The following is a 13,270-nucleotide window of genomic DNA, read 5'->3' on the forward strand; positions in this document are numbered from 1 at the left end:
TCTATTTCTTTAAATAAATGCCAGGATATGTGATACGTAGTTTGTGTATTTATTTTTGAATCTGATTTGTGGCAATTATTAGATTTAGACGTTAATTCAACCACCAGTAGTTCAGAAATGTGACACAGGACTTCAGGTTTAGCCAAGTAACTGCTTTTCAGTAGTGTTCTTGCCTTTAGTGACCTGAAACTTATCATATAATCACTTCGTAGCAAGAGGGGACATCTGAGGTTTCTGTCCAAGACACCGTGGTGGCCCGTTTGATTCATCCTGGCTCCCTGCCACCAAGTCAGCACACCCTGGCCCATAGGCTGTCTCCGTGCGCAGTTACTGTACTCACACGAGATGCGGTTGCTGAGCACATGGCGACTCTGGGATTCATTATGTAAATATACACAATAGTATCAAACATGATTATCATATATTAATGGAAATTAACTTGTGCATACTGTGGAAGATTACAACACAGGATCTTGCCAATTAATGAAAACTGTTAGTTCTCTGAATGTCTTATTTTTATTACTCTGGATAACATCAATCCATGTTTTACATAGTCTTAAATTTTATTTTTTAACCATTAATAAAAGGCAGATGCAAGAAATAGGTTTATAAGTCATAAATCCTCAAGGACACTTAATTGTGTTTTATAGTGGGATAATTTTTAGAATTACCTAGACTAGTAATGCAGTCTTGAAAAAGAAATTCTGTACTAGCAAAATGAAAGTAAAAGAGTGTAAAGAAAATATAATTAATATATTACTGACCTCTCGATACAAGCTATTTTACCTTTCAATGTTAAGAGTCATAAAAATTGAAATATGATAAAAGTTAGAAAAAAAGAATGAATATGTTCACTAACCCACATTTACAGTAGAGGTAAAGTTGAAAAGAAGGAACTTACCAGCAGGCATTCTTTTCACATAAGGGAAATTTAAACCTAGTGGAACTATTTTATAAATGCAAAAATTGTCATTATTCTAAAATTAAAATTTCACATGGTTCTTTTTCTGAGTAACATTATTTGATAGTCTTAGAAGTTATGTTAGAATTAGGTCGGTACAAGTTAATTTACCTTTTGTTTATGGACTCGACATGAAGCAGGGAGAATGTATTAGTAAAACATGAACTTTTTTTTTTCTTCAAATTATTTGCATGGCTGGTTTGAGACTGATATTCTAGCATACAGAATTCAAGTAGAAGAAAGAAAACATGGTTGTTAATTATGATTAAGTTCTAGATTTCTGGACTAGAAACATAACAAGCCCACTGATAATTTAATTTAATTTACAAATTAGTGCACTTTCTTTTGCACTACCTCTAGTAGAGCAAATGAATACTTAAATATTTTAAATATATTTTAATAAATTTCTGTAGTTTCCTTGTCTTCCATTCCTTTTCCTCCTCCTTTATTATTTTTTAAAAGATATTTGATTGATTTTTAGGGAAAGAGGGAGGGTTAGGGAGAAAGAAACATTGATGAGAAAGGAACATCAATCGGCCGCCTCCTGCATGCCCCCTGCTGGGCCTGCAGCCTGGGCTTGTGCCCGGACCAGGAACTGAGCTGGTGACCTCTCGGTGCATGGCACAATGTTCAGCCAACTGAGCCACACCGGCCTGGGCCCTCCCACTTTATTATTTATTTAAGATTTCTTTGCTGCAATATTCCAAATGGGGAGTTATTGCAAGACTGGTTTCCATAATGCTTTGTTAACATGATGGAAAACTAAATTGGCTCTTTTAAATCCAAAATAATATTTACTGTGCCTTTGTGAAAAGTGAAAAGTGATTGGTAGTTACAAAATGGGAGTGGGAGGAAAGGCCAGTCAAGAGATGGGACACATGAACTGAGATGGGCACTCACCAGAAGTGTGTCCCGCCACAGGCAGCCAGGGGGCGGGGGTGGAGTGGGGCAGCTGGGGAATTCAGTCCGGGGGTTATTCTGAACGCCCAGCGAGAGAGAACGGCAGAACTCGGTGGCTGCTAGTCCGGGAGTGCGCCGCTTCAGAGGGACCAGGTCAAAACCGAGAGGGTAAGAGCGAGGCAGGGCTCCGGTTTCAGAGGAAGGAGAATAGATAACCCATAAAGGAGCTCGCTGTGGGTGTGTATCATCTGTGTATGATCAGACAGGCCTCAGCTTTTGGTGAGGAGACAAGGTGAATTACTTCTAACAAGAAGACAGAGTCTGTGTTTGGGGTAGAGCAACGATTTTCAACATTTTTCATCTCATGACACACATAACCTAATTACTAAAATTCTGTGGGACACCAAAAATATATATTTTTTGCTGATCTGACAAACAAAATAGGTATAATTTAGATTTATTCGCACCGGACAGCTATTGTTCTGTTGGCTGTTGTCATTTTTTTATTTCATAACCTAAGGAACAAGAGGCCAGTGCCCCTGACTAAGTAGTCAGGTATCACATGTTTTAAAAATTCTTGTGGCACACCAGTTGAAAATCGCTGGGATAGAGGATAGAGGCGGAGAGCAAGCAGTGTACTGGTGGAGGCTCCAGACCTTCCTGTGCCTGGAGGAAGGGAGAGGGGGGATGCAGGACAGGGCACCAGAGAGGCCAGATCCGTCATTACCTGGCTCTACTTTTCATCTTGTAGAATTTCAGTTTCTGTGGTCGCAGTTCTCTTAACAGTCATGGCTGAAACTGTACATTTAAATTGCCCTCAGTCTTTTCTGTAGAAAGGTAGGGCTGTTATAAATAGACATGCACTCACATATCCTTATTCTAGATTAAGTATCTCCTGTGATAAGAACTCTGTGTTCTCTAATTTCAGTACTTCTCCAGCCTAACGTAACTCACCACAGAGCCAGTTGTCCTTTTTTTAAAGGAAAGAAATAGTAGCTACAAATCTACACCTGCCGCTGTCCCATGTGGGAAGTTTATTGCAGCTACAGTAGCTCAAACAGTAGCTGTCATTGTTCCCCAGATGCTCATTAGAGATTACCCGCCCCGGTGAGGTTATTAAGGAAATGAAAGAGAAGGACAGGTTATGCCAAATTCTTAGTGAGATTGCCACAGAATAAACATGAACAGGCAAACTTAAAGTGAAGAACATTCTTGGCTAGGGCGTCCATACCCTGGCCTCTTTCATAGCCTAGGCTGAAATCCCACAAAAAGGGCCCCTGCCTCAGTTGCTCAGATGGACATCAAAGCAACTTTTGCCGGAGGTGTTCTGTGCCAGCCTGTTATTGTCTGATTTCTTTTCCTGGCATGCAGCCAGATCTAGCTGGGATCTGTTGCTAGTTCTACTTCTGTTTGTCTGAGTCTTCTGTGTCTACAAGCCCGGGTTTTGATTTCTGTGATCATTTCCACTGGGACTAGGGTTCTTAACCTCCACTTTCTATTTCTCTTTATCTCTGCCCACTCCTACCTCACCTGTACTACCTGTATGTTCTTTATGGCCCAGGGTCAGATCCTGTCCTTGTCCCATCCCATCAGACTTTGAGCTTTGAATTCCTTCTTCTTTACAAATTCCTGGCTTATACATATAGCCCATATACCCACAACCTGTCTTTCCTGCGCTTTATCAAAATCCTAAATATGTGCTTCAGGGGCTACATAGCTATAACCAGTCTCGTCCATTGGGCTCTGACCAGCTCACCTGGCCTTCAAAGAGCGTCTCCTTGCTTACCTAACAGTGTCTTCTAGCAACTACCCTGAGCTTCCTCTGCTGTCTCTTTCTCATTTTGTTCGCCATTGAAACTCTGAAATTGACAGCCTTTATCAAATTCAGCCAAGATTTAATACCATGCAAATTAAGTTAGTGTTTTAGCAGATTTGGAGTTACTTAGGGTCAGTCTCAGTATTTCATGTTTTCTAATTTTTCTGATTTAGGAACATCAAATCAATTTATTCCTAAATTAGTTGTTTGGCACACAAACTCATTCTTTAGGATTTTGTTATTTTTTTATTCCTAGAACCTAGCAATCATCAATTTTATGAAAGTCTTTTAATTGTAGAATTCCTGTTGAAGAAAAAATTTAGCTTTGAATAAAGTCAGATGAAAATACTACCTGACATTTAATGAAATCTAGAAATTATATCATACCACTCCTATTTTGATATGTGGAAAAATTCTTTCTAGATTGTTTATAGGTAGCTATTTGAGGATTTCCTTTCCAAACAACTTGTGCTAGAAGTTATGGGTTTATGATTTTTTGGTCATACTTTATTAATAGGTTTTTTTTTTTAATAGTTTATTTTACTTCTTAAGAAACATGCTGTATATATTATACATTATCATTTTGAGGTAAAATCTCAATATTAGATGGGATAGTTTGGATAAATACAGCATATCAGAGATTACATTTGTTTATAAGCCTGTTTGGAGCTCCTCACTAACAAGTGGAACAAACAAGCAGGCTATTTATTTATCTACTTGATTTTTTTCCCCCCAAGGTGATAAACGCAGCTAGATATTTGGGTCTCAGTAGAAACAAATAACTATATATTTAAAATATTTGTTTTCCTTTTGACTAGAACAGTGTTTCTAAACTGAGAAGGCACATCACCTCTGCCTGTGGAACTTTTTGGGGGGGGGGCGTGATAAAATATAAATAACACATTTTGCCATTTTAATCATTTTTTAAATTGTGATAAAATATACATAATATAGTCCTGGCCAGTGTGGCTCAGTTGGTTGAGTATCAGCCCATGTACAGAGAAGTCACCAGTTTGATTCCCAGTCAGGGCACATGCCCAGGTTTCAGGCTCGATCCCCAGTAAGGAGCATGCAGGAGGCAGTTGATTGATGCTTCTCTCTCATCAGTGTTTCTCTCCCTCTCCCTCTCTCTTTCTAAAATTAATAAAAACATATTTTAAAACTTTATCAATAAAAAATAAAAAATATACATAATATAAAATTTATTATCTTAACCATTTAAAGTGCATTTTCACTAGTAATGCATAAGAGTTCAATTTCTCCAAATCTTTGTCAACACTTTTTTTTTATTTTTTTAATGACAGCATCTTTATAGTATTAAGTATATGAAGCTCATTAAAGATGTCTGGGTCTCACTGGCCAAGATTCTGAGTCTCCTGAGCTGTGAGGTGTCTGTATTTTCAAAAATTGTCATAGGACAGTCTTTTCAACCAATAGTGCTGGGAAAACTGGATATCCTCATGCAAGGGCATGAAGTTGGACCCTTGCCTAACACCATATACAAAAATAAACTCAAAATGCATCCAAGACCTAAATGTAAGAGTTACAACCCTTAGAAAACATTGGGCAAAAGCTACATTACATTGGATTTGGCAGTGATTTCTTGGATATGATACCACAGGCACAGGAAACAAAAGAATTAGACAAATTGGACTTCATGAAAATTTGACATTCCGAAGAATGCACAAAAACCACGAAAAAAGCTTAATTTAGAAATCCATTATACAATTACAAGGAAATAATTTTACAATGGTTTTATAATGCTGATGCCATATATCAGCATTAGGCATTTTTAAATGATCCTAAAAATACTGTATTATGTTAATTAGATGAATTAGGAGTTTGATGCCATTTTGATGATTACACGATCTTTATCCTGAGGCTTAATTAAACAAACATCACATAATTGTCTTTTAAATCGTTACTCATTTAAATAATCAAGTAAGCCCCGGCCTGTGTGGCTTAGTTAGTTGGAGCATCACCCCATGCACCAAAGGGTCGCAGGTCCATTCCTGGTCAGGTCACATAATCAGGTTATGGGTTCAGTCCCCAGTCAGGGTGTGTACGGGAGGCAGCCGATCGATGTTTCTCTCTCACATCAGTGTTTCTCTCTCTCCCTCTCCCTTCCTCTCTCTTTAGAATCAATGAAAAACATGTCCTTGGGTGAGAATTTTTTTTAAAAAGAAAATAAATAAATAAAAATAAAACACAAATTTTAAAAAATCAAGTAAATGTAAATATTATTTTCTAGAGAAAAGGGATAATTCTGTTAGACCTAATGGTCCCTCTTAATATTTTATTACAGGTAGGATTTTATACACCACAGAAAAGAGAACATACCAAAGTAAGAGAACAAACAGAAAACGCATGCTTTTCCAAGATGTCTGGTTTCAGTAGATTTGAAACTTCTTTCTTTTTATATGTAAATCTCTTTATTTCAAACCAAGAGATCTAATTTTAAAGAATCACTTGTCAACGGGCATCTGTGCTTTTTATCACATGCAAATTTTATATACTAATACTGCTGAGCATAATCGGCTTACAGAAATGCAGTTTGGGTTTTGCTAACAGAGACAAAGTCTAAATATATTTAAACATATCATAAAATATATTTCAGAGTAGTCTTAGAATCTATTTTAAATGATCGTAGCAACAGAAAATTCAGTTGCATCATCACTTACAGTAGGCTTGGGTTATGAAATTGACCATAATGCTGGAGTCTGCACATAAGCTTATTTCTTTCAGTTTTGAATACTTGCTTTATCAACATTAGGAAATGCACTCTTCCATATTCAGTTCGAGTGTTTAATATTGCATAAGTAAGAACTTTTCTTAGCAAATGAGTCAAGGGCTCTGAAAAAAAATTATTGTTCTTAGCTGTTTGCAGAGGAAAAAACAAAGTACATGTAGATGAAGGAAATCTCTATCTTTCACTTTAGCTAAGCTGCTTATCACCCTTTGGTCAGTGCCTTAGAATTACCTCCAGGAGCCAGTTAGAGCTATGGAAGCAGTCCCCATGCCTGACATTAAACATTCTTAGAAATCTTATCGGTGAATTGTTGAACACATCCCACAGGAACTATGGAGGTAGAAGGATGCCTGGCCAAAGCCACTGTGCTGTCTAATAAACTAGAACTATGACTGACACGGTGTCATAAAACTAAATATTCAATTATTACCTTTTGTAATGATTTTAACTTTAGGGCAATAAACTTTTAGAGCTAAAAGAAAACCCCAGATACCACTAGCCACACTTTTCGTTTTCTGCATGAAGAAACCAACCCAGTGCAGTCAAGCTAACCAACAGTCTATGATTTCAGCTATTTAACTGCAGAACTAAGACCAGAACTTCTCTTTTTTGATTCCCAATGGACACATTAAGTATGCAAAAAATTCCAGAATATTATTAAAGAAGCAATTGAATATAAGTTTGTCATAAATTTCACTTAAGATCAATGTGCTAGTGAAAATGAACATGATTAGGTTACTTAGTTTTATTATTGATTGATTGATTGATTGATTGATTGATTGATTGATTTGCATTCTGAGAAAGGCTTTTTAAAAATGATTTAGATGGTTCAGGTAATTTTTTTTAAGCTGTGAGAGGAATTTTATGTGTTGCCTTTTATTTACTCATGTTAGCATAAGTTTTCCAAATCATACCTTAGCACTTAGATTAGAATGTTTAAAAATATCTATTGTAGTATCTAAGGTATTGAAATCTTGACAAATTTTTAGTTGCAGGGATTTGGAGCCTTGCTAATCAGTGTGTTCCACAAATCTACAGCATCAGAATCCCTGGGGAATTTGTTGGAAATGCAGAATCTCAGCTTTCCCTTCCCTAGACCTGGACCTACTGAACCAGAATCTGTGTGAACGAGATCCGGGTGATTCTGATGCACGTTAGAGTTTGAGAAGCTCTTACTTGGGGAGTTAGTCGTCTCAGAACCTGGGCCTGTTTGTTGTCATTTCCTTGTCTCTTTCTTCCTTCCCTTTCTTTTTTTGCCCCCCCCCCAAAAAAAAAAAAAAAGGAACATAAAAATACCAGTGTGTGCTTTAATAAGCAAAAAGAAGTTCAGGTTAAAAGTGTGTAGAAGGAGGGAGAGATCCATCTCTTCATTCTGAAATGGCCTGGGGACTAATTGTCTAATTATACCTGTATGTCTTTGGAATGTTTTTAGCATCCAGCGGGTCTACGTTCTTTTTCTTCTTCTGGTTCCCCGCGGTCATTGTTCACATTGGTCCCTGCTCCCAAAACCAAGGTTGTATAACTGCATTGAGCAGCGGAGTACAGGAGTTAATTATACAGTGTTGAATTTACAGAGGGTGAGCCACAAAGCATCCAAAACAGGGACTGTCTGTTCCAGTTAAGGACAGACCAGCAAAGGATTTGTTGCTGGTTATATAACCTGGAAGCCACAGTGAATGACAGGCATTGTGAGGAGAAATGGTTGTGATGAAAAGCAAAGTAAAATACCTAAATGCAGAGCCCCATATACAAAGATGACTGGTGAGTTTTTCTTCCAGCGAGTGAGTGATTAAAAGTCTAGTGTAGTGATTAAGAGCTCAGACTCTGAGCTAAAATTTTCTTGGTTCAAATCCCAATTCATTTACTTCTTGGCTCATGACTGTGGGCAAGTTACTTAACCTCTCTAACCTCTTCATCTGAAAACAAGGAAAAGAAAACAGTAGCACCCACCTCATGGGGTTATTGTAAAGGGCAAATGAGAAAATCTTTATAAAAATACTTAGCATAGTGTCTGAAACATGGTAAATACTTGATAGGTGTCAGGGTGTACATTTGTATGTTTGTTCATTGATTCATTTATTAATTAAGATTCTTCTCATTAGTATCCCTTGTGCACAGTAACATTATTTTAGGTGGTTTTTCTGGAATTTGATTATGATCTGTGGCCATGACAAAAAGCGGCAGCTTTAACCAAAGGCAATTCTCTGGAGCTGGAGTGGGTGCTGTTGATCACCTCTGACATAACGAGCGCGATGCTGGGTGCGATGGTGGTGGTAGTGGCAGGGAGTCTAATGAGAGAAAATGAGAAATATCATACAGCCCCTTGAGGCGCTTAGATTCTGAGTTGCAAGAGACGAGATACACACGTACTTGAAAGAAAAACCCAACAGATGATTCCAAAGCAGCATGTTCATATGTTGAAAATTATACCATAAAAATTAGGATGCTTGGAGTGATTGAAAGGCAACCATCAATATTGATCCTTAACACCCTTTATTTCTTGTGTGTCTTCTACAAAGAAGGAAAAAGGGAGAGAACAGATCTATTAGGCAAAATTAACTTGGCATGCAATAAAGATTTTTTAATCTCTTTTTTAAGCATGGATACTTTTGAACCTTGATGTAGAAGCTGACTAAGCGCTAGAAGGCAAGAATGTGAATGTGGTGGTGATAGCATCACAGCAGCTGCCAGCCTCACCCCCTCACTGGGGTTATATGAGCAGAGTGCAGGCAAGGGGGCGAAGTTATGAAGGATGCTAACCAGACAGCATTCTGTAATTTCACCATTCCACTTTACGTTGACTACTTTTTAATACTTTCAAAGGAATTCAGGCTTTAGGGAAAATGGGAAAGTAGAGGAAGTTTAGAAATGTTCAGCAAAAGAGCTGTAAATCAGGTGTTAAGATGAAATATTTTAAAGCTTGACTTATTGTCTATCTTGAAGAATTTAGGAAGGAAAGATGGCTTAGAAAAGGTGGTTTAGAAATAGTCGTGAACAGCCCTGGCCAGTGTGGCTCAGTGGTTAGAGTGTCCACCCACATACCAAAGGGTTGCCAGCTGGATTCCCAGTCGAGGGCGCGTGCCTGGGTCGCGGGGTGCTCCCCGCCCCCAGCCAGGCGCATATGGGAGGCAACCAGTCGATGTGTCTCTTTCACATCGATATTTCCTTCTCTGTCTCTCTGCCCGCCTCTCTCTCTCCTCCACCCTTCCCTCCCTTCTTCCCGCTCTCCCTGAAAAGCAATGGAAAACTATCCTCGAGTGAAGATTAACAAAAAAGAAAAAGAAATAGTCAAGTAGAAAATAATGTTGGTTCCTTGTCCTCTATTCCGAGGGTCCCTGCTGCTCTCTGCATGTCCAGAGCAGTTTTAGAAAGATGCTTCTGTCTGCAGGTCCTCAAGAGATGGGCAAGGAGGGGACAGAAGGGCACAGCGGGGAATGGGCAGAGTGGGTAGCAGGAAGCAGTCAGCAGTAATGACATTAACGGTTGGGGGAAAATAAACAGACCCTCAACTAAGACCATGGCAGTAGGGTGAGAGAGAGTTTTCAAAGATCACTTGTGAAATTGTCTTCTCAGGAGCATATTTAAAATGGAGAAAAAAATACTGTTAGGAATAAATCCCCAGGGCCATCTCTCATTCTAGAAACAAGTGAAAATCAGCATCCATCAAGGGAATGGTTAAACAGCACAGAGGGTCACTCAGGGCCTGGCTGATGCTTTAAGCCTGGGATCCCCTTCGGATGTTTGGTTTAGTCTCTGGCCCTCTGTCTAATCTGACGTTCTTTCTCTTTGTTTCTTTCCCACAGTGCCCGTGTATCTCAAGCCAGCAATGTTTCGGCCACAGGAGAGTAAGTTACTTGAATTGGGTTTCCCCGCCCTCCTTACCCACTTATTAAACAGGAAAAAAGGCAATTCTAACGTGGGATAGTATTGGAAGATTAATACAATAAGAGAGCAAATGATTTTGGAAATGTACAGAGGCGAACACTAAGTAAGAAGTGTTCCTGTTTGAGCATCTGTGTGGGTGTGTGACTAGAGACAGCTCCACCATTTCAACATAGAGATTTTATTTTTTTCAGTCTAAGTAATGTCGAGTCGATAGTTGCAAAGCAATCTGCGTGCTTTGGGAGGTATCTAGCAAGAGAGGATGCCATTAAAGGTTAAGGTATTAACTAACCATGCCTTTGCTCCTTCCTTTGTTACTTTTAGCCTACGCTGGCTGCGTGCCTGCAATATGCCAAGCATAGTGTTGGCGTGTAATGTCAAATGAGCCTTGGGCTCAGCCTTCAGTTTAATAGGCACATAGAAAAGAAAGCAAATTAGTGATGGCAACACATCTCTTTCCCACAGGGCAGTGGCAGTGCCGTTAATTTTGTCCCTCCCATGTCTTTTTCCTCCTGAGGCTGCCAGTTGCACTTTGACTACAGTCTAAACTCCAGTCATCTGCCCTTGCCTACCTGTCCAGCCACATTGGCCATTATGCCTCAAGCACATGACCTTCTGTTTCTGGAATAGGCCAAGCGCATAGCTGCCTCAGGGCCCTTGCACTGGCTCTTCCTCAGCCTGGCCATGCACTTTCTTATCATTCACCTCTTTCTTCAAATGTCATCCTATTCAAGAAGTCATCCCTGACTACCCACAGTCACTCTCCAGTCCTGTTCTCTATTTTGTAGAAAATTTATCACTCTCTGAAATTTCATGATCTGTTTATCTGTCTCACCTCATAGTAATGTATGTATTCTGTCATCTTCGTGGCTATATTCTTAACACCTAGAAAAATGCCTGGCATATATTAACCACTAAATACGTGTAAATAGTCCCTTGCCCAAAGATTCCTCCTTGCACCCACCTCTCTTTCTTCCTTGCTGGGACATGGGTGGGCCTTTCTGGAGCATCTTTCATCAGCAGGGATCACATGGAGGAAGAGAGGAAGATGGGATGTGATAAGGAGGAAGAGAGAAGAATTAGAAGAAGCACTAATTGGTATGAATTTGGATCTAATAGGATCAACTTGGAATTTTTTTTCTTTTTTGTTAAGTGAGGAAGCAATTAGAGTGCAGGACTGACCACTCTTACCTTTGTGAATTTGAAAGAGATTCCAGAATTATAGTAAAATTGACATGTTCTTGCCTGTTTCCTGGTAACCTTTACTTCTTTTATGTCTTGCACAGTTTGGAAAAGATGTGGGGTTGGTCTATATGCATATATGAATGTACTCACATTCCTATGTACTGCTATTAGGTGATCTTGAATCGTTGGGACATGGAGTTCTAAATATTAAAGCTCTAGTGCCCAAATTAGACTATACACTCTCATTGTCTTCAAATCATTTTAATGAAATTACTATGAGCCTATTATAAAACTATGCTTGGAAAATCTAAAGTTCTTAAATTTTTCAAAATCCATTTTATTAGAACAAATGTATTTATCAATCTGAACATTTAAAAAATATATATGAGGTTCTTTTTAATTTTAAGAGCTTTATTGAGAGATAGTTGATATATAAAAACTACACATATTGAATGTGTGTACAGTTTGATGACTTTGGATGTGATTTTTTTTTCAGGTAAAGGAAAACATGTTCTGAGGAGCATAAGATTAGAATTTTTTATGTCACCTTATTCAGAATTAGCATGATGGTGAAAAGTTTAGACACACTGAAAGATTATGTAGCTTTTAAAATGATACCTTATCTTATCATGAGCTCTTTTCAGCCCCTGTGCTTCACTATTTTTCTCAGAGTGAACAAAATAAATCTATTCCTCCATCTTCAGTAATGTATCCTGGGGTGTTTGTATGAATACAGCTTTAATTGTATACAACCGGTTCAGAAAGATTTTGCCATTCTGTTATGAGGACTGTCATGGTGAGGCATTCTTTTTTTAATAGCATTGCTCCCTATATACTTTATCTTAAAGGAATTTTAAATAAATAATAGGCATCATAAAATTATTCGTGCCAGTTTGCTTTGTAAATCGTACTCTCCCCTCTGCAAAACTGGTATGAAATCTGGAAGAAACTCACCCTTATAAGAATAGGTCCATTATTATTCTAGGAGAAAAAAACCTTTCCTCATTCTTCCGTATATTAATGACCCTTATTTCCTGAAGGCCTCTGTTGCTAGACTTACTGTGGGCATTTCAGTAATTCTGGGCTCTCAAAAAGGAGAGACGCAGTTATCAGACTGGAGGAATTTGTTCAGTTTAGCTTCTAACGCACAGTGCAAATATTCTGGAGATGAATGCTTCACACACTGTCTTTGATCATGAAGTTGTAGTAGACCTCTCATTGGAACACCAATATTTTCATATTTATGAGCACTTTTTTTTTTTAACTACTCTTTTTTTTTTTAAATATATCTTTATTGATTTCAGAAAGGGGAAAGGAGAGGGAGAGAGAGAGAGACAGAAACATCAATGATGAGAGAGTCATGGATCAGCTGCCTCCTGCACGCCCCCGACTGGGGATCGAGCCCGCAACCCGGGCACATGCCCTGACCGGGAATCGAACCGTGATCTCCTAGATCCTAGGACGGTGCTCAACCGCTGAGCCGCGCCCGGCCAGGCTCAGCACATATTTTTAAAGGCAGTCATTGGTAATCTTGATTGCTTGAGTCACTCTGTATTCTTTTTTTTTTTTAACCAGACTCTTAGAAAGAACCATCCGGTCGGCTGTAGAGCAGCATCTTTTTGATGTTAACAGCTCCGGAGGCCAAAGCCCAGAGGACTCAGAACCTGGCACATCCCCAGCTCCTTCCACTGCATCCGCCAGGCAGCGACGTCGCCAATCCAAGGAACAGGATGAAGCTCGACGTGGCAGAGACGTGTGAGTTGGCGTTGCTAATTCT

At 38.9% G+C, this 13,270-nt stretch overlaps 1 protein-coding gene across 1 annotated transcript in view; it reads left to right on the forward strand.

Annotated features, from left to right (window-relative positions):
• FAM13A (family with sequence similarity 13 member A) overlaps window positions 1-13,270 on the forward strand; it is a 243,773-nt gene that overhangs the window by 170,585 nt on the left and 59,918 nt on the right. The window contains exons 9-10 of the mRNA XM_016203224.2: window positions 10,230-10,271; window positions 13,069-13,248. Coding sequence (XP_016058710.2) covers window positions 10,230-10,271; window positions 13,069-13,248 — 222 coding nt within the window. The remainder of the gene's footprint in view (window positions 1-10,229; window positions 10,272-13,068; window positions 13,249-13,270) is intronic.

The sequence above is a fragment of the Miniopterus natalensis genome, chromosome 1, assembly GCF_054644295.1.
Source record: "Miniopterus natalensis isolate mMinNat1 chromosome 1, mMinNat1.hap1, whole genome shotgun sequence".
Taxonomy (NCBI): domain Eukaryota; kingdom Metazoa; phylum Chordata; class Mammalia; order Chiroptera; family Miniopteridae; genus Miniopterus; species Miniopterus natalensis.